Source organism: Sminthopsis crassicaudata, chromosome 6 (assembly GCF_048593235.1).
Source record: "Sminthopsis crassicaudata isolate SCR6 chromosome 6, ASM4859323v1, whole genome shotgun sequence".
In the NCBI taxonomy this organism is placed as follows: domain Eukaryota; kingdom Metazoa; phylum Chordata; class Mammalia; order Dasyuromorphia; family Dasyuridae; genus Sminthopsis; species Sminthopsis crassicaudata.
Window position 1 is genome coordinate 194,179,159 of NC_133622.1, and position 27,642 is coordinate 194,206,800.

At 58.2% G+C, this 27,642-nt stretch overlaps 2 protein-coding genes across 8 annotated transcripts; one reads left to right on the forward strand and one right to left on the reverse strand.

Annotated features, from left to right (window-relative positions):
• Nucleotides 1-222: 222 nt before the first annotated feature.
• Nucleotides 223-5,304, forward strand: ITPA (inosine triphosphatase). Its single transcript, XM_074272827.1, has 8 exons — nt 223-370; nt 1,266-1,323; nt 1,414-1,478; nt 2,222-2,295; nt 3,355-3,386; nt 3,611-3,726; nt 4,028-4,104; nt 5,096-5,304. Exons 1-8 carry the CDS (start codon nt 305-307, stop codon nt 5,241-5,243), a joined length of 636 nt encoding a protein of 211 aa, XP_074128928.1. The 5' UTR covers nt 223-304; the 3' UTR covers nt 5,244-5,304.
• Nucleotides 5,305-6,214: 910 nt separating this feature from the next.
• Nucleotides 6,215-26,855, reverse strand: SLC4A11 (solute carrier family 4 member 11). 7 transcript variants are annotated; one of them, XM_074272821.1, is made up of 23 exons: nt 26,549-26,688; nt 23,046-23,113; nt 22,671-22,721; nt 20,924-21,094; nt 19,139-19,279; nt 18,249-18,389; nt 18,090-18,133; nt 17,521-17,752; nt 17,277-17,358; nt 17,053-17,176; nt 16,747-16,974; nt 16,571-16,655; nt 16,092-16,217; nt 15,755-15,868; nt 15,399-15,531; nt 14,765-14,838; nt 8,991-9,207; nt 8,763-8,869; nt 8,429-8,597; nt 8,027-8,200; nt 7,679-7,874; nt 7,340-7,509; nt 6,215-7,126 (listed from the first exon to the last, which is right to left on the reverse strand). In XM_074272821.1, the coding sequence occupies exons 3-23, from the start codon at nt 22,702-22,704 to the stop codon at nt 7,063-7,065; spliced, it is 2,826 nt and encodes a 941-aa protein (XP_074128922.1). In that variant the 5' UTR covers nt 22,705-22,721; nt 23,046-23,113; nt 26,549-26,688; the 3' UTR covers nt 6,215-7,062. The 7 variants fall into 7 exon arrangements, with proteins under 7 accessions (XP_074128922.1, XP_074128921.1, XP_074128925.1 ...); XM_074272820.1 differs by lacking the exon at nt 23,046-23,113; XM_074272824.1 differs by lacking the exon at nt 20,924-21,094.
• Nucleotides 26,856-27,642: the final 787 nt, after the last annotated feature.

Genomic DNA, 27,642 nt, shown 5'->3' on the forward strand with positions numbered 1-27,642 from the left:
AAGACAAAGCAGGGGCCTTCCGGTGGGCCACCACGTGAGCGGAAGAAGGGAACCTTTTAGCCCCAATTCTCGGGCTTCACCGGCGACCGTGAACGTTTCGCATCTTTGTGATTGGTCCATCAGCGCGTCCTTAATTTTCCGGTTACGAAAAAGAGGGGCTTGTGGAAGCAAATGATCATGATTGGGTCACGTTGGACACGCCCCCTCTCGTTGGACCCGCCTTTACCGCCTGCTTCCTTCCCATTGGTCCGAATAGTGTTATTCGCGGATTGGAGGAAGAGAACCGGGCTGAGTTGAAGAGCTGATGGCGGCGTCACTTGCGGGAAAGAAAGTTGTGTTCGTTACTGGAAATGCTAAAAAGCTAGAAGAGGTGATGGGCCCGGGGAAAGGGAGAGGGGAAGCGGGAACTCCATCTCCTCCATCGTTTTGAGTGACGTCAGAGTGCGGCTAGGTGGGGTCGGAGGCCTCCAGGGCCACGTGAGCATGCGGTCGTAAACGGGGAGGGTGGCCGCGCGAGTCAGCCGCCCCTCCCCTTTCTCCCTTTGGCTCCGCCCTCTCCACGGGAGTCTCCCTCTCTAACTCAGACCCGGTTCCCTGAACCAACCACAGAGCAAAGCTCAGCGGGCTGTGGCGGCTCTGGTTCAAAGAACGCCCCCTTCTGATCCTGCCCCTGGCATTTCCTGGCAGTGTGACCCTGGGCGAGCCTCAGGTGCCTCATCTGGGAAATGGACCCGTTGGACTAATTGACATCCTGTGAGCTCATGTCCTGCCCGCGGTGAGGGCTTAGTCAATATTTTTCAGCTCTGCAATGCGGAGAAAGTCCTGGGTTAGAATTCTTCCTATCTGGCAGCAGTCGCCCGGCTGTAATTGATCACTGTTTGTTAAGCGCTGAGCTAAAGGCTGGGGATGCAAAAGGAGGCCCCGTCCTCACGGAGCTGGGAACCACGTGCAAAGGAGCGCGTCCAAAGCAAAATGTAACGGGAGCGTTAAAAAGTTAATTAGATAATAAGAAATTAACGAGCATGTTTGAGAAGAGACGGTAAGAGCCCAAGCTGGAGCTCTGTTAGCAGGGCCGTACGTGTGTGCTCCCTGCACGGGCTCTTCCAGCGAGAAAGAAGAGGGGAGGCCGGGAGGCGGTAGCAGGCCCAGGATGTCCCGAGCTCCGGCAGAGTCCGGCTGGGGAGGCCCGAGGCCTGCGCAGGGGAGGGGGGCCGGGGCGGAGGGCAGACTCGTGCAGCCGTCGTCCCCTTCCTCTCCTTCGGCAGGTGGTCCAGATCCTGGGAGAGAAGTTCCCCTGCGATTTGGTCCCACAGAAAATTGACCGTAAGTCCTCTTCTCCCCTATTAAGAGCCGCGCTTGCCACTAACCCCCCCAGGCCGCTTGTCACGTGTGCGTGTCTCTTTTTCCCCAAAGTGCCGGAATACCAGGGGGAGCCCGATGAGATTTCCATCCAGAAATGCCGGGAAGCGGCCAGACAGGTAGGGCCCGGGGAGCTGGGGAGGCGGTGGGGAGGTGAGAGAGGCAGCGCCGGGGCTCCCTCCCACAGACACACTGACTGAGCTCTGGCGTCCTCCTGGCCCAGAAGTTGGCATCGGAGGCTGCAGCGGGGGTCGGGCGGGCAGCCCCACCCCCCACCCCTGCCTCTCTTCCATAGTGGACAGGCTCGTGGCTGTCCCCAGCTTGGCCGGGAGGGCCCAAGAGGGCCCCCGGAGGCCTGGCTCCAGAGCTCCCTCTGCCAGTTTGCCCTTCTGGAAAGTGGGAGTGATTTTGCATTGGCCACCTCCGCAGTCTGACCTCGGAGCCTGGTTAAATGGCCTCAGGAGACAACAGCCGAGGGAGACGGTGGTCCTCCCCCCGGGCCTGTCTGCACACGGGCGGTTCTGGTTCTGGTTCTGGAAGTCACGCCTGAGGCAGCCTCCAAAGGCTCGCTTCTGCCCTGGCTCTCCCCCGGGAAGCACCGTGACTGTGGGCAGTGCCCGGGGCGCCTCATCTCTGAGCAGCCCAAAATGCCAGCCTCCTGGCCCGCCCCTGGGGGCTGGGCTGCCCCTTCCTCTCCTCCACAGAGGGGGCGACGAGACTTCCATGGGTTCTTTTCCTTAGAGCCAGCTCCCCAGGGTTGTGTCTATGCTGGAGCCGGGACCACCGGGGGTCCTGGGGAGTGAGCTGTGGGGCGTGGGGTGCAGGACGTGCGGGGTGTGACGGGGCTGTCTCGGTGCCGCAGGTCCAGGGCCCGGTCTTGGTGGAGGACACCTGCCTCTGCTTCAATGCCCTGGGGGGCCTCCCCGGCCCCTACATGTGAGTAATCTCCCACCCAGCAGCCCCATGGGGGGGGGGTCGTCATCTGCCAGGGGTCAGAGTGTTCAGAGCCAGAAAGGAGCGAGGGGTCCCCGGGCCTTTGTCTAAGGTCACAGGTGGTGACGGGCACCGTGTCTTTGGCCCAGACCTGGGGGGAGGGGCAGGCCTTTCCAGTTCCCTCTCAGGCCCTTCTCAGAAGCAGCTGCGCCTCTGATCCTCCCTGCCTGTTGTCTCCCCCAACCTCGCTAAGGTGGAGAGGCGTCCATCCCCGAGATCTGGACTCCTGGAGAACCCAGAGTCTCGCCCCACTCTCCGGCCTTCTTTCTTCCTGGGGCGGAGACGACTTTAGGGAGTCTCCTCCTTAGCCTGTGGGGTTTCTCAGGGCCCATGGGCCGCTCCAGGTGGTCTTTAAGACCCTTTTAGTATCTAGATATGTTTCCCTGCATTCCTCTGCCCTGGGATCCCAGACCCCTTTCTTGGAAAGGCATCCCTGAGGCACCAGGGAGAGCGAAGATCCAGATCCGGAGGCGGGAAACCAAGTCCGGACCCGCGTCAGACACTGCTCGCCGGCCGGGCCCCGAGGATGAGAGCCCCCGGGAGAGGCCGGGTGTGAAGCACATGGCGCCCGGCACACGGTGGGCGCTGCATAAAGCACGCTGTCGCCGTCAGGAGCCAGGAAAAAGCCCTCCTTGTGTCCAGTCGTCCTCCACTCATGGTGTGACGGGTCGTCAGGGCTGCCTGTGAAGGGCTCCCCGAGCCTGTGCCTGCCGCCTGTGACATTTCTCCCGGGTGGAGACCCCCCGCTGGATGTCCGGGCCTCTCAGCTCTTCCTCTGACCCACCTCAGACAAAGCCCTTCCCCCTCTCTGTCAGACGGAGCCGCGGCTGACGTGCCGACCCCATGAAGCTCTCCTTGGAGGGGCCGGAGGGCGGCGGTGTGGGGGAGGGCCGAGAGGAAGCCCTCAGAGCGGCGAGGGGAGCGGGACAGCCCCTTGATCCAGCAGGGAGCCCCCTGTGCCTGCCTTCGGTCTCCCTTCTGAGCCTCCTCTTTGTCTTGCAGAAAGTGGTTTCTGGAGAAGTTAAAGCCTGAAGGTGAGTGGCTGCTTGAGGGAGAGGAGCAGCCGGCCGGGAGATGGCGCTCTGGGCTCTGTCGGGGAGCCCTGGCGGGCCCAGGCCCCCCGGAGCCCCGGGCCGGCCGGACCCCTGCCCTCACAGGAAGGCAAGCTTGCCCGTTCTTGCCGCAGAGGCCAAGTGGGAGCCCTGGGGACGGAGGCTGCCTGGGCCCTTCCTCTCTGACCTCTCGGTCCTCGGCTTAGGTCTCTACCGCCTCCTCGCGGGCTTTGAAGACAAGTCAGCTTACGCTCTGTGTACGTTCGCACTCAGCACCGGCCAGCCAGAAGATCCTGTGCAGCTTTTCAAAGGCCAGACCTTTGTACGTGCTCATGGGGGGGGAGGGGGAGGAAGGCAGGAAGGCCTGGGAGCAATTTCCCAACATACCACCAGGTGGGGATGTTCCCCTCTGGATGCTCAAGGCCAGGAATGGGAACAGCAGAGATGGGGGGGGGGCGCTGACTGGGGGGAGGAGATGGAGGGGGCCCACCTAGAGACAGAGCAGTGGTGATGAGAGACAGCGACGGACAGACGTGAAATATGGTGGCAGGACCGACGGACGGAGAGCCGGGCACATAAAACCGGGGGGAGGGAGGTTCCAGCTCCGTTTTCCTTTGCCCCAGGGCCAGATCGTGGAGCCTCGGGGCTGCCGGGACTTCGGCTGGGACCCTTGTTTCCAGCCCGACGGCTACGAGCAGACGTGAGTGCGGCTGAGGGGCCCGGGTTGGGGTCGGCGCTGGGGCCTCGGTGGGTCGGGGCTCCGAGATGGTTCCTGGGTGTCCTGCTGGCTCAGGAGCACAAAGACGCGGCTCCTGGGAGTAGGGTGGGGGTCTGAACAGTGGCCGTCCCAGCATTGAGGGGTCTCCTCACTCGGCAGGAGAGTTGTGGTCTGAAAAGATCAGGATTGGGAGGGGTCTTACCCAGTAACCATTTCATCGTTTGTGGGGTTATTGGAGGAGAGGTCATGCCAGGTCCAGCTGAGGCAGACGTGGGGCCAGAACCCCCGGGCCTCGTTTTCGGAGTCTTGGGGGCCTCGCCCGCTGGCGCGATGCTTCCTGAGCACTGGGGCTAGTGGGGCAGCTTTGCAGGCGCCCGGCTCCTTCCGAGCTCCCCAGTGGCCATTCACAGAGCCGGGGACTGTCTGCGTGCCCGCCCTTCCTGCTTCTCTTCAGCTGAACTGGCCCTTATGTTTTCAAGTCTTTCCCCCAAAAGCCTCACCCCCAGGCCCAGGGAGCTGTGGTGCCTGAGCAGTGTTCACGGGGCTGCAGCCAACAAATCCAGGTTTCCATCCAAGCCCGCGAGCCCTGGCGCCGGCGGGTTACGCCCAACGAGGGCGCTAAAAGGCCCTCCCTAAAATGGGCAGAGCAGCTTGAAGTTGTGCGGTAGGAACAAAGTTCCCTTTCCCTGAAGGAGCGCATCTTCAGACCGAGTGTGGGGTGGCTGATGCAAAGCAGGCTGGGACTTGAGGCAAATCCTGCTCCAGAACCAGCTTCCCGAGCTGCCCTGAGCCCGGGAGTTCTCCCGTTTGTAAAATGGGAAAACACAAGGAAGGTCCTTCAAAGCCCTCGAGAAACAGGAGCTCTTAGGAGGAATAATGGTGGGCTGCCCTGAGGGAGGCTGCAGGATCTTTGCGGCCACGGGCCGCTCCTCCCTGGGGGTCCTTATGTGTCTCTGCGGTCTCCCCCCCCCAGGTATGCCGAGATGCCCAAAGCTGTGAAGAACACCATCTCTCATCGGTTCCGAGCCCTCCGTGAGCTACAGAGCTACTTCCTGCAGCCCGGCTCCCCGAGGGCCCAGGAGGGAGTGCCGCAGCGGGGGGAGGGGGAGGGGGCGGCATGAAGGACCCCAAGGACCACACGGAGGGGCACGTGGAGCCTCCTGGATAAAAGTATTTCATTGATCTTGGTCTTGCTGGTGGTATCTGTCTAATGAGAGTCAGCTCACATCTCCTGTCTTGGGATGGAGGGAGGGGAGGGCACATTTGAGGAAGGTATTGACAGCCCGGCCAGCGTCCAAAGGAGGCCGTGCCAAATGAGGGAATTAGAGACATTTAGGCCGGAAGAGTCAGGACCACCTGGACAGCTTATCTTCCAAAGAGGGGTCATGGGAAGGGGTGTGAAACAGGCCATTTTTGCCAGTTCCCCAAGCCGGCGCTGGGCCAGCCAATGGTTTTGGCTCAGGGAGAGAGGTGAGCGCTGTCAGGGCCGTTCTGGAGGAGAGCCTACCTGGTGGGGCAGTAGGATGAGGAGACGAATCCCTTCCAGTTCTTGAGCGGGATCTCATTACTGAGATGAAGGGGTGGGACAAAGGTTCTTCCCAAAGTAGTTTCCCAATGGCAGCCCCAGCCCTAAAACCCCCAAAGTATCCAGGCTTAAAATGGATATTTCAGGGGGAGGGGGGGAGCTCCACGGAGGCTCTTACTAACACACACAGATGAGTAGGACCCGATGTCTGAGAATTTCAGTGAGGGTCTGGGGAGTGAGGGGGCTTGCTGGGAGTGTCCAGTGGGTCCCCTCCACCATTTACACAGCCAGCCCTTTTTTTCGTGCGTAGGTTAGGCTGGCAGCCTATTAAAGGGCAGCCCTGTTATGTTCTCCATTGGAAAATGCTGGGGCGCCCTTCCCAGGAACCATGTGAATGCCGCCCGACTCGGGTTAACCCTTCCAACCCAAACTGGAGACTGGCTTCCTCCATGAAGCCCTCCTTGATCCCCTTCCTATGCTGAGACTCTTTAGCAAAGACTAAAGCTCCAGGTGTCCTCCCTTCCCCCTCAGTGGAGACCCCAGAGGCAGAGAACGGGAGGCTGCAGGTAGAAGTGTAGAAACAGAAGCTTTATTCTCTGCAATGCTCACAGCGAGTTCCTTACACAATCAAGGAAATCATTTCTCTTCCAGTAGTGACTCTTTTATCAAAAGAAAATCCACACTGCTCAGCTTGGAGTCCCCCCAGGCCTGCAGTGGGAGACCCTAGTTCTTGGGCCCGGCCCCTGCTCCTATGCGAGGGTAGAGGCTACGTGCACATGTGCTCTGGCAGAGCCACCAGCCTGTGCTGCCAGGAAATGCTTCTCTGGTTGGGGTTTCCCTCTCCCTGTCCAGGGGGGAGGGCAGGATTGGGGAACCCCCTCTGCCTGGACCTGCAGAACTGAGGGGTTCACCCGGGAGCCCAAGGAAAGTCGGATGTGCATGCATGGCCCAAATGATGGGAAGCTTAACTGATTGTCAAAGGCAAAATCCCTCACAGGCACGTGCATCCACGCAGCCCCAGTGCGAGGGACGCGCCGCCCTGACCCTGGGCCCGCTGGCGCCCCGTTCTCTGCCACATGGGGACTTAACTCGCATGAGCTGCCCAAAGCCAGAAGCCTTACTCCCTGACTGGGGGCTGGGGGCTGGAAGGGGGTGGAGCAGAGGCAGAGGAAGGCCCTTCCCCCCTCAGTGCCCCCCCAGAGCAGCCTGGCCTCGGGGAACCCGGGAAGCAAAGCCTTTGGGGAGGGACAAATACAAAGAGAAAATCAGAGCTGTGGAAAAGAATGGGAAACAGAGGTAGAGATTCGAGGGGCTCAGGGTGGGAGGGGGGCAGGGAAGTGAAGCAGCGCAGCTCCACCTGAGCCAGGGCAGCAGGGCGCCCGAGGGCAGAGGCCAAGACTTGGGTCAGGGGCTCCTCAGTGCTCTGCATCCATGGCATCTAAATATTTGGCTTCAATGATTCGGGGCATCAGGATGTACCTGGAGGGTGGGGGCGGCGTGCGTGAGTGCCCAGGGTCGGGGTCTGCAGCCCCCACACCCTGCTCCCCCTCCACGCCGGCCCTGGCCGGGTCAGCCCTCACCCTTCTGGCCCGGGCCTTGGCTACAGGTGACCTTTCCTATCCCATTTTCTGCCACGCTGGAGCCCAGCAGGCCTCTACCCCCGGGTTTGGCCGTTGGGGGGGGGGGGCTCACCGGATGGGAATCATGGCAATCATGATGAGGGGGAAGATCATCTTCATGTAGGGCAGGGACGACATGCCGAAGGCACAGAGCAGCAGCAGCTGGAGGACTTGCAGGCCTGTGAAGTAGTGGATCTTCCTCTGCGGCACCCGGCGAATATAGTGCGTGGGGGGGTACGCTGTCTGCAGGGGGGAGGGAGGCCCAGGGGCTGAGGCCGGACCTCTGCAGCAGGGACGAGGCCTGCTGGGGGGGGGAGGGTCCAGGGCTTGGAGATCCAGAGCAGGGGAAGGGTGCCGGGGAATTCAGGACTTGGAGACCCATGGGGGGGCTCTGTGGGCCCGGGGTCCTCACCTGCTCCTTGAGGAGGAGGGCGATCCTCTCGCAGAGCTGGCTGTTGTCGAGGGAGGTGAGGGCGATGTAGAGGAAGAGCCCGTAGAGCACGGCCTTGGGGATGGACTGCAGGGGGAAGGGCAGCAGCAGCAGCGACAGCCCCACCAGGATGCTGGCCCCCAGCGTGGTCAGGCGCGTCTCCTTCACACTCACGATCCTGGGGGAGGGTGGGGCAGGCACAGCGGCGGCAGGGCTCGCCGCGTGTCCCGTGTGTACAGCGCTTGCTCGGACCGGCCAGATGCCCAGGTCACACCCCTCCCTCCCAGCCCCCCGTGCCGCCCCCAGCCTGGCCCCCTCACGGTCACTCACGTCTCACAGATGTGCCCAAACTCCACTCGCTCCTCCACAAAAGCCAGCGCCCGCACGTGCAGCGGCGAATGGGGGTAGGCCGCATGCAGCCAGGGCAGGCCGAACAGGGAGAGCCCCATGTTGATCAAGGCGATCAGCAGCAGGTCCCAGTGGTAGGCTGTGCCCTTCACCAGCCTGGAGCACACGCGGGCACGCCATTAGCCCATGGGTAGGAGAAACGGCCCTTCCCCCGAAAGGGAGTGGGGAATGGAGGTTCCACAGGTGGAAGAGGAGCCCAACAGGCAGATAGGGGCCCCGGGGAGGGCAGGGGACCATTCCCAGGCCACAGAAGGAAATAGGGACCGCCCCAGGTGGAGCTGCACTGGGCCGGGGAGCCCGGGGGGGGGGGCGCGGAGGAGACACCTGTTCTCTGGGGCATTGGCCAAGGCAGCAACCAGGTTCTGCTCGATGAAGAAGAGCATGGAGAGGAGGAAGCCCAGGCCCATGGCGCTGCCCACGGCTCCCAGGGACAGCGACTGCACTTTTGCCAGCTCAAACAGGCTCTCGCTGGGGTTGTAGCTGAACTTGGACACTGGGAAGGCCAGAGAACGGGAGGGTGAGCAAAGGAGACTGAGGGTCGGCTCCGCCAGCCCTGGCTCTTCTGTGGACCCTGCGACGGGTGAAGAGGGCCTGGCCAGGTCTAGGAAGGAGACAAGCGCGATCCCCCCTCGGCCCTCCCCCTCCTTAGCACACTCACTCTTAATTCCGTGGAAGACAAAGGAGCCCACTATGGAGAAGGTAAGCACCGAGATGGGCAGCGCGCAGTCTGATAGGGCCTCCCGCACGCGGCCGTGGAGGTAGGGGCTGTGGGGGCAGGAGGAAGAGAGCTGGAGTGCGGCCCATGCAGAGCACCCTTGGCCAGTCTCCGTCACCACCTGGGCCCCTCTGTGTCCGGGCCGGGGCCCACCCCGCTGCCCCTGCTCACCTCTTCTTGAACTGGTACAGCGTGTGGCCCAGCCAGACAGTGCCCAGCATGAGCATGAGGCTCAGGAGAGCCGTCTCCCGGCCCGGCGGCTCCCCGTCGCTGTCCGCGCGGTGTGAAGAGTTCATCAGGAGGCTGCTGTTAAGGCCCAGCTCAACTGGGGAGAGGTTCGCTTCCCCGTACTCGGTCACGTGTGCACCGAAGTAGTACTTCTGGAAGACTGCGGGGCACATGGGGGGACACCCATGGGGCGGCTGCTGCCAGCCTTACCTGCTACTCTGGGAGCGCCCCCTGCGGCCAGAAGGGGTCCTGAGGTGGCAAACTGCCACAGAGAAGGAAGCCCCTGACAGTGGGTCCCAGGGCCCGGTGCTGTCCGGCCTCTTGGAAAACCTGTCTTTGGGCTGCCCTCCTCCCCAGCTGTTATCTCCTTCTCCTGCACAGCTCTGAGCTAAGGCCTGCCTCCTCAGACCTACTGTGAGCCTCCCTAAGCCAGACTCCACATCTCCTCCTGCACAGGGCAGTCCTCAAGTACCTGACGGCCTCAAACTAGGAAAATGTCACAACTCGAACCCAGCTCTTCTGGGCGCTGGCCAGGGGCCCTCGGCTACACTGGCAGGTTTCCTAGGATAATTTCCCCCGCCCCCTTCCTTCTGCCTCGCCCCCTGTGTGTGTGGGAGTGAGGGATGTGTGTGTCCCGGTGCACATGGAGCAGGCTCAGCTGGGTCAGGCAAGCTCAACAGGCACACCAGGTGCTTGGGGAGTCGCTTCCTGCAGGAGACAAAGGTCAGGGCCCAACAACAGGAAACCCCATGGCACGGTCACATACGCACAGGGTGGGAGGGCCCGGGGGGACGGGACCCTGACTCCACTTCCCTTCTGGACCCTTGTTGGAAGGGAGTGGTGGAGCATCAGTCAGGAGAGCCATCCCTCGGACTTCCTGGGGTGTCAGGCCCCCCACAATCCCCTTTTCTGTTAGGTCTCACCCCCCCCAAAGGGCCCTAAAAGCCTGTGGTTTATGTCTCCCCCCCAACTTCCACTACATCAGCACATAGGCAGCATTGCTAATCATTGGATGCAAAAGGTCAGAGCTGAGAGAAGAGGCTGGACAGCCAGGAAGGGAGAGCCCCAAGGGATGGAGCAGCAGCAGCAGCAGCATCAGCAGCAAGCTGGGGGCTGCCAGTCCGAGTCCCAGGTGTGGCAGGACATTCTCTCTGTGCAGCCCTCTGCCATTGGGACCTTTCTTTTCCACAGGCTGAGGCAAAGCCGGCTTCCTCTCGGCTCTCCATCAGTGCCCAATGCTGTCCTCGGGGCCAGGCAGGACAAGCTGACATTTCTTCCTGTTACTGCCCTCGGTGTTTGAAGACACTTGGGTTTTTTTTTCAGGCTAAGGCTCCTCAATCCTCCAAGTGCGCCTCATTAGGCAGAGCCCCTGGTGCCCTCCCTGGTTCTGCTCACCTTCTGGACCCGTGCCTCTGATGGCCTCGCTAGAGCGGAACCTCGCTGCTCTGAACAGAGCCAAGGACAGTGGGTCTGCCAGCTTCTTTGGTGTGGATCCTCTGAGCCTCCTCATAGAATATACAACTTCACTAACTTTTCTGTCCCCCAACATGTAAGCCAGCCCTCTCTGTTCCATGTCATCTGCAACTCTGCCAAGTCTGGCATCTCTCTAATTATCCAGGCCACTAATACAAAAATATTGAACAGCACAAGCAAGAACAGTTTTTGAGAGACCTGAGATCTCAGTGGACCTCTGTCCATTAATCACTCAGTGGGTTCTGTCATTCAAGGAGTTATACATTTCCCTAAACATGAATCTCTATCTTGTCCACAAAGATATCATCAGAGATTCTGGTTGTCTTTGTTTTGTATTGTTTCTGAAGTCCAGAAAATAGAGTAGTATTAACTAGGGAGCATTGCTGATTCTACCCTAGTGATCCTGCTCCCGACTGATCTGTCACAAGGGATTTGGAGACCGTGTACTGGCTCTTTTTGGCCCTGGCTTGCCTGTGTGCTCCGTACCATCCTTTTAACAGTTCATTATCACATTTTGCCTATATGCTCCTCAGGTTGTCTGTCATCTCTTATTCTAACTATGCCTTACTATAGGGATGGCCACCAAGTCCATTGGCCTGTAATCTGAAGAACTGACCATCTCCTTTTTCAAAATCAGGACATTTATCTCTCTCTCTCTCCAGTTTTCTTCTCAAAAACCACCAGAAAAAGCTTAGCAGTCCAATCTGCCATTTCTTTCAGTATCTCAAATATGGTTGCCATAGGGCCCTACTGACTTGAATTCACTGAGGGCAGGAAGGGGCTCTCTGTCCCTTCACTTATATTGGGTTTTGATTTTATGGCTTCTCTTTGATCCTTTGATCCATCTCATTGGTTTTTTTTTGTTGTTTGTTTATTTGTTTGTTTTTTTTGTCCCCAGCATAACTTAAAAACCAGCCCTTTCGTGGGGAGGGTCTAAGCCCTCATTCCTTGCTCTAGTTTGTCCAATTTTAGCAGTACCATAATTATTCTCAGGTCCCTGGCCCTCTTTGTATCGATCCTGAGTTACTTGTTCCTGCTTTCACTGAATAATATATATTTTTTAAATCTGAGTTCATCAGAAAGCCACCTGTTACAGTTTCTCTTAGCTATATCACTTGTGTTTGCATCATCATAAAATTGATCTTGAAAATCTCATCTCCCTCTCGAATCATTTTCCTTTTTCAATACTAAAACAAATAGATTCTCATCAAGGACTGATAAATATTTCACAACTAACTCCCTGAAGAATAAACATGTACTCACCACAAACTTAAATTTAATTTGTATTGACATTTTCTCCACTACTTTCTTAATTCTAGAGACAATCGATCAACAAAACAACAAAGCAAGCCCTGAACTGTAGCATCTGCTGTTTCCCAAGGTATAAATGCTCACACTGAAAATTTAACAATCAGCTCTCAAGAACTTAACAATCAGCTCTCAAGAACCAGTTTGAGATGGCTTCGGTTCGTTCATGATTCTGCCTATCTTTTCCCTCAACCTCTTAACATCTTGTTCTTGTGAAGTGCTCTTCACATGCTATACTATGCTTGGTATTTCCCTTCTTACTATTATAATCATAGCTCAAATTTCTACACTTGTTTATGAGTTTTAAATGTTTTTTCTTCAAGACAGTCCCATGAAATAGATGGAAGCACACTGCAAAAGTGACTTTACCAGAGTCAAACAAGAAGGGTTGGAGTGGGCGGCCAGACCTGGGTGTCTCAATCCAAGTCTGTGGCTCTCTTCCTTCAAACCCACTGCCGGCTGGCCTCTCATCATCTCTGAGGTGCTCCCAAAGCTCATCACTTTGCCTTCTCTTCCTAGCTCCTCCTCATTGGTCAGAATCTAGCAAATCTCTCTTACTACTTGTTAGGAAAACTGTCCGCAGGGAGAGCCAAGAGCTTACCCACTGCTCTGTTTTCAAAAAGGATATCTAATGGAAGCAGGAACAAAGAAACCAGGATCAATACAAAGAGGGCCAGATACTACTCCATTGTCCCGTTCTCATCAAGAATCATTTGCTGAATCTCAATGATACCTAGTAGCTTGTGTGGACCTTTGAAGGGGCGGAAACCTGCAGATTTCTCTTTCCGTTCCTCTCTGCCTCACTGCTCCCTGGCCATTCTTGCCCTTTCCCATCTCCCCATTCACTCTGTGTCACTATGGCTGCGACCCCCTCACCTCTCACTTAGACGTCCCAGCTCCCTCCAGGCCTTCCTCAGCTTGCACACTACCAGACCTCCCCGGGGCCCAGCCAGGATGACCTAACTCTCCTGCACAGAGACCTGCCAGGCTTCCCCTTGTTCCTCATGCATTCTAGATGACAGTTATCCTTTCCACATCATGACTTCCCACACTGTGACTCCTCACGGAAGTTCTGATGTACCGACGATACTGAAGAAACTAAGTGGGAATCAGGATGGAGTTTTGTGGAAGCTGCATGTAAAGGCCAACAGGTGACCCACAGAGCCTATGACCAAATACTTAACCCAAATTTTACAAGAAGGTTCTATAAATACCCCATAAAAGAGAAATTAAAAGTTCAGATTTCTCTGAGGGCCAAATATTTTTACATGGATTTTCTAGATCTCGGGCATTCCACACGCCTAATTCCTGAGATCTGGAGTTATCTATAATTATAAACTCTTTGGGACCAGAGACTGTTTCAGCTTTGAGCTCCTTAAGGATCTGTGTTCTGACTGCTTTGGGTATTCTCCTGGTTGGTACAAAAGAAACTCCTGTATGTGCCCTCACCTTTGGGATTATTCTAGTTCCTCTCTAGAAGAACTGCCCAGGGCACTGCAGGCCTTCTATCCACTTTTTCACCACTGAGTGGGTCCCAACACCCCCCCCAGGCTGTCCATGTCTTGCCCCTGGTTCTTACCTCATGACCGGGTCACCTTTTCTGGTCATCTCAAACCTAATGTGATTTATGCTCCCTCTTTCACAAACAATGGGCTGGTTCGTTTGTGGTGAGATTGGCAGGTGGGGCAGAGCGTAGTTCAGTGCCTCCACAAGCACGTTAGCTTGTGGGTCAGTGAACAGGGACTGCGTGTCCAGAACAGCGGTTTAATGACCATCTCTGAGTGACTCCCTGCATCCTTTGCCATGCTTCAGGGACAACACGGGACTAAGAAATTTTCTGTCTGTCTATTTCATGGCCAGACAAACTCCCGAGCAGTCACTGAGCCTGCGATCTGGGCCCATCACTTCACTGACGGCTCAGTGGATAAAGTGCTGGGCCTGGAGCAGAAAGACTTAAATTCCACCCGCCTCAGACTCTTTTTAGCAGTGTCATAAGCCCCTCAGTTCTTCAATTGCTAAATGGGACCAACAATGGCACCTACTTCATTTGGGGATAGAATGAGACAAAAATTTGGAAAGTGCTTAGTCCAGTATCTAGCGCACAGTAGGCACTTAATGAACGCTTGTTTGCCTCTTTACTTCTCAGTAAGCTCTAGCACCTCCCTGTAGCCTCTAGGATCAAAAATAAACTCCTCTGTCTGGCCCTCACAGCCTCAGGGGCCTCCTCATCTCGGCCTCTCGGAATCCCTCGCTTCCTTCGATGCTCCTGCCCCACTGCCAATGCCCTCCTCCCCCCGGATCACTTGTCGTTGTTTTCCATATGCCTACTGAAGCACACACTAGGACAGCTCCTGGACAACAGGGCTGGTTTCGCATTTTTTGTTTTTGCCCAGTGTCTGGTGTATATAGTAGGCACATAATAAGTGTTCGTCAATTGACTCCAGCTGGACAGCCCCTGCTGGAGCTTCCAGGGCCCTCTTTGAGCTAAATCTTTCAAGCAGACTTCCATGGAGTAGGTGGCTTTTACAAAGCACACCGGGCATTTTAATAACTATTTGTCAAACTGAACACAAGAGATCTTAAACTCCTCTCGGCTCCCCAGAACCCGGTTTTGGACTCTTTCTGGGCTGTGTCTCACCCTCTCACCTGTGCCGAGCACACTCCTGGCCCATCCACCTTTCTGCGCCTGGTCTCATTACCCACAATGCCTTCCCTGTGCCAGAGCTGCCTGGCTGAATCTTCCTCCCCTTCTGGACCCATTTCTCTCGGAAACCTTCCCTGCGCCCTGTGGGCCTGCTTGGGACTGGAAGGGGTGGAGGGAAACGCTCTGCTGCTCCGACTGCTCTCTCTCTCTCTGGGGTCTTGACCCCTTTAGGTGGGGGGGGGAGGGTCTGCAGGGCGGGAGGACAAAGGGGAGGGGCCACAGCAGGACTTACTTTTGACCATGCCCTTGACTGCATCCAGCACAAAGGTGATAGAAATGAAGAGTGCAATGATCTCCTCTGTGGATCTAGGAGCAAGAAGAGCCCTCCTGAGCACTGGCGGCTCTTGCCATCACCTCGCGTCTCTGCCAGGAGCCCTTGCAGGACCGACACAGCTGGCAGGGAGCTGAGGTGGGCAGAGGCTCCTTGGATGCTCCCACACCCTGGGCCCGGGGGCTCTGCCACTGTCGCCTGCATCTGACAGCCGAGGAGGCTGCGGCCTGCAGAGGCTGAGGGCCGTGGCCGAGCTCACACAGCTAGAAGCGCCCGAGAAGGGGCCCAGGCCTTCTCCCACCGCACCGAGGAGAGCGCTGTCGGCGCGGGGATGTGTCTGGGGGAGTCGCTCATTTGGCACAGAAGGCGGGACGTGCCCGCCCACGTGGCGGGCTGAGATCGGAGGGGTCCTGGACACAGGTGATCAGGCGCCCGCCAGGACGTGTTAGAAGTGCGAGCGCCAGACACGGTATTGACCCCAGGGCCCCCTCGGGCCCCCAGTCCAGAGGCCGGAGCCACCACTGCCGGTGTGGGAGCGCTCACAGCTGGGCGGGCCCGGCAAGAGGGGCAAGGACCGGGGCGGGGACAACCCTACCTCTTGAAAACCTTCATGAGAAGACTCAAGTTGAAGACGGCGTAGACGGCCAGGAAGAAGCTGTTCCACAGGCCGGTCCAGGCGTAGAAGGCGTGAAAATCCAGGTTGTAGTCGTCACAGATGCCGCGGATGACTGAGAAGGGAACGATCAAAAGCGCTGATGGCAAAGGGAGAGGAAGGGTCCTGAGAAGTGGGAGCCCTCGGCCCAGAGAAGAGCTCCCCCCGCCCAGCCCGGGGGAGGTCTCGCACAGGAGGCTCTGGGACGGGGCAGAGGACTGTGTCCTAGGGCCGGGGGCCTCCTTTGGACCTGGAACAGAGCCCGAGGTAGCCCAGAAGGGCGTGGGGAGGTCACTGACCGTGGATGTAGAGGGCCAGCGGTGCCGTGGTCAGCAGCACCACCAAGGGCTGTCCGGAAAACAGCGCGTACAGGAGGCCGCCGATGCTCTGCCCGGCGATGGTTTTCTTCACATCTGGAAGGACAGAGGCCAGCGGGACATCAGACTGAAGGAGGCCCTGGCCAGAGGGGAGGGGGCCCAGGCCAGCTCGCTGCTCTCTTCGGGCTTGAGGGAGGGGCTGTTTCCAAGCTCCTGGGCCGGAGACCCTCTAAGCAAACCCTGGATATTCTCTGGATGCCTGAGACCCGGACGCCACAGGAAGAGGCCCCCACGACCCTGCGCCGGAATCCCAGCTCACCAATGACTCCCTTCGTGTTCTCATCATTGAGGGAACCGAAGGCGATGGTCGGCAGGAGGCAGGCAAAGTAGAGAAAGATTGTGGTCGTGAGGTACTTCCCCAGAGACTTGTTGCTTCCAATCACACCTGGGGGGGGGGGAGAGGTGTGTAGAGACAAGGTCAAAGGTCAAACCTAAGCCCACCCTGGGAGGATGGGAGCTGAGTGTCAGAGCAATAACAGAAACTGAGGATGGCAACGACACATGGGACATCTATACGGAGACTCAGACTGTCTCATTTACTCCTTGCAGCTGCCCCGGGAGGGAGTTGGAACCCATTTTGTAGGGGACAAAGACCCTCCCTCATTTTGCCCGCCACATCACTGAGCTCAGAGGCGAGCTTTAAACCTAAGCCTTTTCAGAGATGACCCCTTTGGGTATTGGGGAGGGGGCTGGGTCAGCTCCTCCCTCAGGGTGGTCCCACCCCGACCCCCCACTCACCATCCGTGAAGTCCAGAGCATACACGGGAAACCTTCTGGCGACGTCATCCATGATCCCCTTGCCCAGTTGCAGGAAGTCGTGACACTGGCAGGGGAGGAAGGGCAGGAGAGGTGGGTCCGCGGGGAGCCCGGGGGCCGGGGCGCCCCCGCGGCAGCCGGGCCCCATGCCGACTCACCTGCAGCTCCTTGGTTCCGTGCTGCCGGGGCCGCACCGGGGTGTAGATCTCGCGCTGGGAGAGCACCGAGGACTGCGGCTTGATGACCGTCAGGAGGTGTCTCTGCTGCACCAGGGCGTCCTTGAACTCCTCCGTGGTGCGCGTCTCCAGGAGCCGCTGGCGGAAGGTGATGTCCGAGAACATGGTGGCGAAGGTCCGCGCCACCTCCGTGGCCGTCTTGGTGCTTTTCTGGGGGGCCGGGACAGGTCAGAGGGGACTGGCACGCGCCCCCGCCCCCACAGAGCCAGCCCCACCGCGGGCACTCACCGTCTTGGGGGGCGCCATCACCAGGATCACGAAGCGCACCTCGCACGAGTTCTCGCCCCAGTTCTGGGGCCGCTCCAGGCGGCTGATGCACACGTGGCGCCGCTGCAGAGACTTGATGTTACAGCTGGGAGGAGAGATCCGGCCGTCAGACCCCAGCCCGGCTGCCTCGGGGGGCGGCCTCGGAGCGCTGGGCCTGGGGGGCAGGGAACATCCGGCCTACTCACATGATGCAGAGCCAGGACTGCTGGTACTGAACCCCGGTAAAGGTGGCTGTGACTCCTTGGATTATGTCAGAGAGGAGGTGCACTGGGGAGGGCAGAGGGTGGGTGAGGAGGGCACACAAACCCTGCCCTTGCCCCGCACCCACTACCTCATCCTCAGCCGGGCTCCCGGTTACGTCCACCCCCTGCCCCCGGGCTCTAAAAGAAGAGGAGGGTCCCGGGGGGAAGGGGGCCCCCAGGCAGTCACCAGTTCCCTCTCGAGGAGTCCCCGAATCAGTGAAGAGGGTGGCCATGATCCGGTCAAAGTTGAAGCCGGGCTCCGCATTGTTGGGGTCCTGGGAAAAGCGGCGCAGCATCTCACAGAGCACATCATCCAGCGTCGTCGCCGTCTCGTTCAGGATGATGCTGGCCCGGGCCAGGAAGCTGTCCAGGTCGCGGTGGGCTCGGATCTCCTCCTCAAAGTTCTTTAACTTCAAGTACTGGAGACCCATGAGATCCAGCATCAAGGGCGAGAGAGAGCGGCGGGCACAGGCAGTGAGACACACAAGCCAGGAGGGAGACCCTCCCATAGGCCCGCACCCGAGTCCCTCCCGCAGTCTGCAGCCCACCCCCAAATTCAAGAGTTCTCCTTGTTTTTGCTCCATGTCCTAGCACCCACCCACCTAAAACAGACCAGGAGTAGGGGATCTAAGTGGGCCTGGGCCCTGCTTAGGGGAGGGGAAGTGCCGGACATGCTAACCTCCATCCCTGCTGCCTTGCACCCCTCCTCCTCCCCCCCCCCCCCCCCCCGCCCCAGCCAGCCCCGGGGCCACTCACCTTTCGGGAAGTGTGCAGGAGCACGCAGCCTGAACTAGCGTCCTCTGTTGGAGAGAAGAAGGAAGGGTGGCCGGGGCTCCGGGGCTCCCCCTCCACACTGGGAGCTTGTCAAGGCTGGGGCCGTGCTCCCTCCTACCTCCCCGGGGCCCCCGCCCGTACCACTCAAGTTAGCCTGCATGTCAAGGTTGAAGTTGACAAAAAACCGGATGCTGTCTCCGGACACGATGGAAGAGTTGACGGTGTCAAAGAGCTCTTCCTCTGTTCCCTCGACGCCATCCTCTGTGTCACATTTGAGGTAACCTGGAGAGACAGAAGAGGTCACAGACGGACCCCAGAACAGACGGGAGGTCACCGAGCCAAAGCTTTGGAGGGCTGAGCCTCGGGAGCCGGCAGAGGACCGTCCCTGGAGCATTTACAGTTGGAAGTGTGTGTGTGAGTGTGTGAGAGTGTGTGAAGGTGTCCGTGTGACGGTGTGAGTGTGAGGATGTGCTGAGGAGAAAAAACTTTTCATTCTAAACATCACATCCCCCCCCAAAATGAGCGAAGACTCCGACTGCTGATGGAGAGAGGGACTCAGAAGTGCAGAGGCGATGGCAGCGGGGAAGGAGCGGGGTGGGTGGGCAGAGACAATGCAGGACAGTGCGGCAGGACGGGCAGTGAACTGAAGGTGAAGACTAGGTCAGCCATGAAACAAGAGTCTTTGGGGCTCAAAGGAAGGAGGGGGAGGTAGAGGAAGGCACCAGCTTCCTTCTCTGTGAAGTGAGAGGCTTGAACTAGATGGACCCCAGAGTGCTTCCAATTGCCAGGCCCTGACCTATGACACGTTGGAGGGATCAGAGAGGGCCCCAAGCGTAAGATGACCCATTCTGGAGGACCGATCGAGAACCTCCCAGTGGCTCCCAGCCTGTCGCTGCTATAGGGACCCCTTCCACCCGGGATAAGAAAGAGGCCGGACCTGGGGAAAGGGCCGTGGGATATCCCACCACCCTCCCCCCATACAGCCATCTAGAGAAAGAGGGTCAGAACTGTTATTCCCCCTTCATCCTCACCTCCCAAATGCGTTCTCCTCCTCCTTGAGCCGTCCCTTCTTTTTTCCTCTGTGACAGAGGAGGAGGGCACGGGCAAAAGCGATGGTAAGTGAACCCGGGGCCATGCCTCCGAGGGAGAGACTGGTGGGCTCTGGTTGTTCCCTGAGGGACACGGATTAATCTTCCTAATGCACAGCTCTCATCACATCAACTCCTATCTACAGACCCCTACTCTGCCTGACCAATTTCCTGACCTGGATTTGGGGCCCACCCTCAGCCCCCAGCTAGCTCCCATGGCTGCCCTACAAGTCCTCCACTCCAACAGTGGCTGACTCTGGATTGCACATGCCAGCTTGCTGCCAGTTCCCAAACCTTTGCCTCCACTGCCCTTCCCTGGCACCGCAGCCTCATCACTTTTCTCTGCCCTCTGTGCCCCTTTTTCAGGGCCAGCTCCAGGTCCCCTTTCTCCAGGAACCATTCCAGAACTTGGTGATCTCCTCAGTCTTTGACTAGGGGTCTCTGATGCCCCAGAGCCTCCCTGAATCCCACTTGGAATCCCCCACTGGTGGAGGTGAATACTGGTATCCTGCATTCTAGCACTCGACTGCGCCATAACTGTCCCGTCCTACTCTCTTCCTCCTATTCTGAATTCTGGCCCTGTCCTAATTGTGGGCCCCTCTCCAGTCTCCTTCTCTCCCTTCTTTCTTCCCTCTCTCCTCCTCCTCCTCTCTCTGCCTCTGTCTCTCTTTCTCCCTCCCCCCCGCTCTTCCCCCTTCTCTGTCTCTCTCACTACAGGAGAGTTTGGGGTGATAGGGAATTGTCCTGAATTGATAGAGAATCCACCACAAACCCATTTCTCCCTCTTGTATTGGCCCTCCCCCATTCACTCACTGATGGTGGGAGAGGGGCTTGACTCACACTGACTCATTTCCCTGCTCATCCAACTATATTTCCTCCCTACATCCCACCCCAGCACCCGTTCCCCTCCCAAGGCTCGAGTCCATCCTGGGGATCAGCACCTGGGGCCTGTCTCTGGCATTTGAGGGGTCTATGAGACTCCCTCCTCACTCGGGCACTTGCCCCGGTGCCCTCTAGGGTCTCTGACTAGTTATTCATTGTCCCCAATCACATAAACCCAAACCCCACACCAGAAAGCTCCCTGCGTCCGATCTCACAATGGAGGTTCCTCCTGCTGCATGAGCCCAAGCCACGGCCCTGCTTTCTCCAGGCCTCCCTCTCCCCTTTATCTTCCAACATTAATTTCTCTCTCCTCCTCCCTCCCTTCCCTCCATCGTCCCTTGTTTCTGCCTCCCTCTAGCCTCACTCCTTTCCCCCACTGTTCTCCCCTTTGTCTCTGCCTTCTCCAGGGGCCTCTGCTTGGGCCCGCCATCTCCTCGGAGGTCCCCACCTCTCCGCGTCCTTCGAGCCCGGGGCCCAGAGAAGAGGCAGGCTGGCTCCTCGCTTTCAGCCTTGCTCTCAGACTCCCATCCACTTCCCCTGACTTCTGGCCCCCAGGACACGCTCACAGTCCCAGAACTAGAATCACAAGCAATCTTGTTTCATCCGCCTTCTCGCCTCCGCTTCCCGCTGCCTCAGTCACCCACACACTCCAACTCCTGGTCTCACCCCCATCCCTGCTAAGCCCAAGGGCTCCAGCAGCCCGCCAGCACAAAGTCTCAGAGCTCCCCTTGGCTTCTCCACCTCCTGCCAGCTCCACGTTGGCGTGATCGTACCCTAGCCGACACTAGGACATGGCCCTGCTTACTGACTCCAACGGAAAGCCTCCCAGCTGACAGAATGACTCACTGCCTGTCTGACTGTCCGATGAACTGCCCGGTAAATGGACTGGCTGACTGATGGATCTCCTGACTGACGGACTGGCTGATGGACTCTCTGGCTGAGCAGTCAAGTCATTGGTGGAGATCCTCATTGATGAACTGCGCGACAGATGACCTGGTTCACTGACGGACCTTCTGACTGACAGATTACCAGATGACAGGGCAATTCACAGAACGGATCGCTTGGCTGGTAGACTCCCTGCCTGCCGGATTGCCTGACACGTACACCACCTGACTGACAAACTGTCTGTCTCCCCCTCCAAGGGCATGAAGTTCCCTTGAAAAGTATCGTGAATTGTTGGGTCCTGCTCCGTGTCCCATGAGAGGAGGGAACTAGAGACACTGGAGGAGGGAAAGGAAGTCTGTGTAACTGTGGCTACCCCGAGCTTTCTGTTCTTGGTCAGATAAGTCATGGGGATCCAAGGCTGGAAGAAGGACAAGATCACGGGGCTAAGTGGGTGAGGGCAGACTAGATTTCCGAAGGCACCGGGCCCAGCTCTATGTGGGCAACCAGGTAGTGCAGGGTATAGCACGCCGGGCCTGGGGTCGGGAATTCCAATCCAGCCTCAGATACTTCCTAGCTATGTGACCCTGGCCAGTTTTTTCAGCTGTAAAATGGAGATAATACAGCCCTCTCTTGCAGGGCGTCGTGAGGAGTTGGCACTTGTGAAACATTTAGCACAGTGCGTGGCACACAGTAGTGCCCTTCTCGAGTACTAAGGAGAAGACCCACACATCCAAGGGGAGTGGATCGTTCCAGCCCTGATGAATGGATAGTTTAGAGGGAAGGAGCTAGGTGGAATCCTAAGAATCTGATAAAAGGCCTGTCTCCTCAGGGCAATAGTGAAACTCATTTCTGATGACAGTCAGTCAGGGCCCCCTGTGGAGCAAAAGCTACAGATCCCACCTCGCCAGCTATTTTCTATATAGGACAGCTTGTATACCCAGGACGGCACAGCAAAGACGGCAGCGAACTACTGGCAACGGCAACGCCGTCCTCTCCCCCCACCCCACAGGCCAGGCCAGGGCCCAGCAAAACCTAGGGTTCAAGAAAGGAAAAGGCTGGGGCTTCTTCCCTGGGGACCCACAGCAACACCCCCCAACAGCACAGGGACAGTAAGGCAGAGAGAGAGAGAGAGAGAGAGAGAGAGAGAGAGAGAGAGAGAGAGAGAGAGAGACAGAGAGAGACAGAGAGAGAGACAGAGAGAGACAGAGAGAGACAGAGAGAGACAGAGAGAGAGAGACAGAGAGAGAGAGACAGAGAGAGAGAGACAGAGAGAGACAGAGACAGAGACAGAGAGAGAGACAGAGAGAGACAGAGAGAGACAGAGAGAGACAGAGAGAGAGAGACAGAGAGAGACAGAGAGAGAGAGAGAGAGAGAGAGAGAGAGAGAGAGAGAGAGAGACAGAGACAGAGAGAGAGAGAGAGAGACAGAGAGAGAGAGAGAGACAGAGAGAGAGGGAGGGAGAGAGAGAGAGGGAGGGAGAGAGAGAGAGAGGCAGGTGAGGTGGGTGGAGGGGAAGGAAGGAGACAGAGGCAGGTGGAGATGGAGAAGGGAGACGGGTCAGAGATGGGGAGAGCGCAGAGGCCGGCACAGACAGGCGAGCAGAGACCCAGCCTCTCAGGAGAGTGAGATAAACTGGCAGAGCTGGTGCCCAGACAGACAGACACAGCAGGCAGACAGACAGAATGTTCCTCAGCTTTATGGTCTTACCAGTTTCTTCAAAGAAGTATCCATTCTGCGCCATAGCTGCAGGTGGAGTCTCTACAAAGAAAAGAGAAAGGGGATCAATGGGAAACCTGAGCTGCCATCTTATCCTAACTGATCCCAGGGAGGGGGGTGCCAGGCAAGGCTCCAGGAAGCTCTGCTCTTAACCCCGTCTCCCACCCTCTGAGACCTTACAGACACCTCAGCCAGGGAGAGCCCCCCCACCATCTTTGTGTGAGAGTGGATTCATGGACATTTCCTGCTTCTCCCAGAGAAGGCAGTGAGTGGTTAAGAGGCACACCAGCCCTCTTCTCTCAGGATCAAACCAAGGACCCTACTCCAGCCCCAGGGCAGTGTAATGTGACTAGACCAGGTACTGACCCCCAAGTCCTGGAGGCCTGGGAGCTCTAGAACTCAGATCTTCAGGTCAGATTAGGTAGGCCCAGAAGCTGTGCCCAGGATGCAGTGGCAAAGAAGATGGATGGCCTTTCTTGGTTAGTTTCTTCCTCCAGATGGGGGCCTGTCTCTTCCTCAGCTTTTGGATAAGTTTTCTGCCTCCATCAACCCCTCCTTTCTTCCTTCTCCCTCCCTTCTCCCCGCCCCCCAACTCCACCCCTTTCAGACTGAGCTCCCCCTCTGAGGGGCAGAGATGGAAAAGGAAAATTTCTGCTTCTTCCCTTTGTCCCAGGATTGGGATGGAGGTGGGGGTGGGCAAACAGATTAAATTCTCTCTGGGAGTGGAGGATGGGAGGTCACATTCTCAACATGTCTCTCTCCCAGAGTTAATAACAATTCTCAGAACAGGAAGGGGGGTGAGCTCCTGAATACGTGAAGGCCATGGAGGGAGGGTGCTGCAGCCCCCACCTCCACCCTTCCTACTAGCACAATTCAATGCACCTTATTGCATGGGGCAGGGAAGGGGGTGCAACTCAGGGAGCAATAATGAATGGCTTGCACCTATGCTTGAGCTAAGAGACAGACAGACAGACAGACAGACAGACACACACACACACACACACACACACAAAAACACACGGAGCATCACTCCAAAAAATCAGTTCTTTCCATTTACTGAGCAAGGCACACACAGGGCTTGTGTCTTTGTGTATTCTCCAAGGGTTTCAACATGTCTCTGAAGTCTGGAAGGATTGCTTGTACCTTTTTGTGTTTCTGGGATTTTCATTTTCCCATTTGTCTCCATTACTTAGGGAAAGGGAAGGGGGGGTTAACTTGGCAACTTAGAGAGTAATAAAAATATGAGGTCAAAGACTCCTTCCCCACCTGGAAGAATCCAGTGAATTATACAGTGAGCGGTGCCCGGGAAGCCCTGAGAAAAACTCAAGTAACCACGCTGAAGGGAAAACGAGTAGCACCTATATGATCCCTGCTTTCCCATCAAGAAGGATATGAGGAAAAGGAGGCCAGGTTTCCTTTGGGGAAACGAGAGTGGTACAAGGGGGACATACACGCAAGCCATAAGACTGTGAAAATGAGACTTGCCACAGGCCGAGGAAAGGGGAAAGGCAATGTGAGGGGTGGGGGATGGCCGGCCAGACTGCACATCAGAGTGGGGAAGAAGAGGAAAAGAAAGGGCTGAGTGGCTTCTTGCAGACAAGATTGAATTCTCTCAGTATCAGTGGACGTGGGCACTTTAGGGATTGGACAGGGCAGGGTGGTCCGACCCTGAGCAACCTGGGCAGACAAGGAGAGAAGGCACAGCAGGAGGCAGAAGGAGTGTCCTTCCCTAACCAATCACTCATGGTGGAGCAAAAAACAAAACAGAGGTAAAAGAGGGAAACTAAGGCAACCAAGTTCCAGTTCCGAATTAGTTCCCAGCATTAATCCCCAGCACAAATTACAGGCATTCTTCTTCACCACATCTGTGTCCCAAAGCTGCATGTATATCTGCCGAACACTCGCAGAACAACTGCTCCCTTCAGTCCCCCAAACTTTGCATCGGTCCTTGCCAGTTCTAGTCCCAATCTCAGTTCCGTGTTCTTGTCCTAGATCCCAACCCTGTCTTCAGTACCATAGGGTCAGAGAATGTAGAGTAGGAAAAGACCTAAGCCATGATCTTATTCTACCCATTTTATAGATAAGGAAACTGAGCTCCAGAGGGGTCACCCAAATTGTTCAGTGTCACAGTAAGTCAGAATAGACGGAAATGCAGCTCCTTTCCTCTATACCACACTATCCTTTACCCCAATTCCCTAGATCTGGGGTCCTGTTTACACACCACACCTGCCAGAGCGGTTCCATATGCTTACACATCTGCTCCTTTCGCTATTCATCTTCCAGACCTCTGCTCCTGATGCAACTGTCCCATCACTTAGTGCCCAGGCCCTCTCCCTGCCTCAGCCCAGCTCATCATAGTCAGCATGGAAGGGATTCTGATTGCCCCCTGGAGTGAGCGCCTCTTCCTCTCTGCACTGCCCGCTTCCAGGGTCCAGGTGCTCGCCTGAAGGCCAGTGGTGTCCCAGCTCCCCCCATCCGGCCGCCCAGCCTGGAGGCGGCTCTGTGTATGCACATCTCTGACTCCCTGCGTGGGCAGCGTGGGCCGTGGGAGCCTGCAGTGAGCTCGGCTGTGTGTGTGTGTGTGTGTGTGTGTGTGTGAGAAAAAGAGAGACACAGAGACACAGAGAGAGAGAAAGGGAAGGAGAGGAAGACAGAGACAAGAAAGAGACAGAGAGAGAAATACAGAAAGAGAGAGAGAGACAGAGAGACACAGAGAGAGAGGCAGGGAGGCAGGGAGGCAGGGAGAGAGGAGGGCCACAGGCAGAGATAGCCCGTTCGGAGGGCTCTTCGCGCGGAGGCTCCAGGGAGGGGAGGAAACGGCGTGGGCACTAAAATGAAAGTGACCGGGGCTGAGGAGTCGGGGATGCCGGGTGCTCTCCGGCTGAGCCTGGAAGCCTCGGGGATGAGGACGCGGCAGGAGGGCAAACGCCCGGAGCTCGTGGCCGAGGACCCCGCCTGGCCGCCCCTCCGGTGACTGGGAAGTAGAGAGCCTGGCTAAGCCACTCCCCAGCCTGGTGACCAAAGCCAAGTGACTTAATTTCTTTAAACCCCATTTCTCTTAATCCCTGAAAAGAAGCGCTGGGACCCGCAGGTCCCGCGGCGCGTTCCCTGGGCGCGCGAGGCAAACGCACACTTCCCCGGGGGTGCAGAAGAGAGCCCGCACAGCCTCCCGAGGCGGAGGCGCCCCCGGGAGCCCGCGTTCTTTGCAGACGCACCGGAAAGGTGGTTTGCAGGGAGATCAGACCAAACCGTTCCGACCAGGAGTGGGGAACCCGAGAGCCTCGGGTTCTCCGTGAGGGAGGGGAATGGGGGGCTCTGGAATAGATTCCGGAGTGTATTGTTCTCCGGATTCTCAGCTCCCTCCAAGAAGCCCTGCCCGGGTGACAGCCCGCGGGCACCCCCCCCCCGCCTTAGAAACTAGTGCACCTTCCGGGGAGCCCCCGGGGGTCTCTGTTTCTGGGTCTACCACAGATCTGGGTTCGGCCGCTGCGTTGGCCTGGGGCGCCCGGGCTCCCCGAAGGCGGCGGAGCCGAGGCCACGGAACGGGGGGAGCTGCAGCTGGTTCTCGCTTCCTCAACCGTCCCTCAAGATCAGAGCAAATGGGGCCCCAGGGCTCAGCCCCTGAGCCGGGCGAAGTCGGCCGCTCCTCGCTCGGGGCTTGGGCGCTGAAAGGAGCCGCGAGCCGCCCCGGGCCTTGTGGGCAAGAGGACCCCCAGAGCCCGCCCTTCGCCATCCGCGTCCGCCCTGCCCCCAACCGACGGCTGCAAACGGGCATCCCGGGCTCCCGGGGCTCGCCGCCCGCCCCTGCCCGGGATACTTTGCCCCGAGACTCGGAGCCCTCCCCGGCCTCTCCCCACCCCGGCGCTCACCGCACGGCTGGAGGTGGAGCACCCGCCTGGCTGTCCTGGGCCCCCGCCGGCCGGGTCAACCCATCGCCCGGGCGGCTCCGGGCCGGGACGGCGGCGCGCGACTCGGCGGCTCTCCTCCAGCGCCCCGCGATCGCACCAGTCTGACCCGAGCTCTGGAGCTCCCGAGCTCCCGGCCGGCTGAGCGGGGAGGCGGAGGCGGGAGATCTACCAGCCTCGAGACACACCCCCGGCCCGCCCGGCCCGCCTAGGGGAGGAGGGGAGGGGGCCGTGTCAGTGTGAGAGTGTGTGAGTGTGAGTGTGTGTGTGTGTGTGCGCGCGCGCGCTCGAGTGTATCTGGATCTGTGGGAGGTGGGGGGGAGGGGGGCTGAGGGGGGTTAGTGGCGGCCATTGCCACACTCCCTGGTATGTCTGTATGTAAGGCCACGATGGTAAAGGGGGAGGAGGGCCGCGTGTTTGTGCGATGTGCGTTGGGGGGAGGAGGTTGTGTGTCTATGCGTGGGGTGTGTGACCACCGCGCTGCGTGCGTGTGCATGGGGGGGGGGGGTTAGGGGCATGAGACTACACCACTCTGTGTATGTTGGGGAGAGGTGTCCCCGCACTGCAGTGTGTGCGTGAGTGTGAGTGTGGGTGTGAGTGCGCGCGCGCGGGTGTCACCCGTGGCTCTGAAGCTCCTTGGGGGAGGGGAGCAGGTGTCAAGCACACAGTCTCCGAGGAATTTCTGCTGGGGAAGACGGTGCCCGCGGCGGGCCGGCGTTTGAGGGAGCCGCGGCCGGACCCGGGGGGCGCGGGCGTCGGGGGAATGCGGATGCACTTGGCTGCGCCCGAGAGGGGCAGAGCTGGGATTACTTGGCCTTTAATCTCCGCGGCGAACAAATGGAGCTGGGGAGGATCCGGCCTCCCGGAGAGCTGGGGTGGGGCACGCATCTGAACCTGTCACTCCTCCTAGAGAGGCGAAGCCCCGCCCTCGCCTTCCCCAGGGATCTCAGGTTTCCCGAGGGCCCAGCCCCGCTCCCCACTCGGGATCCTCCCCGATTGAATTGGCTTCCGAAGTGCCCTCCTTCCAGGGGTTCTAGGCATGTGCTAAGCAAGCGCGT

Excerpts from the sequence above, each read along its gene's own strand:
- ITPA (XM_074272827.1), top strand. The coding sequence starts at position 305 with ATGGCGGCGTCACTTGCGGGAAAGAAAGTTGTGTTCGTTACTGGAAAT. Across the intron at positions 371-1,265 it reads ATGCTAAAAAGCTAGAAGAG|GTGGTCCAGATCCTGGGAGA; the intron begins GTGATGGGCCCG and ends CTCCTTCGGCAG. Across the intron at positions 1,479-2,221 it reads GCCGGGAAGCGGCCAGACAG|GTCCAGGGCCCGGTCTTGGT; the intron begins GTAGGGCCCGGG and ends TCGGTGCCGCAG.
- SLC4A11 (XM_074272820.1), bottom strand. The coding sequence starts at position 22,704 with ATGGCGCAGAATGGATACTTCTTTGAAGAAACTG. Across the intron at positions 17,177-17,276 it reads CAGTCCTGGCTCTGCATCAT|CTGTAACATCAAGTCTCTGC; the intron begins GTGAGTAGGCCG and ends CTCTCCTCCCAG. Across the intron at positions 16,656-16,746 it reads ACGGAACCAAGGAGCTGCAG|TGTCACGACTTCCTGCAACT; the intron begins GTGAGTCGGCAT and ends CTCCCCTGCCAG.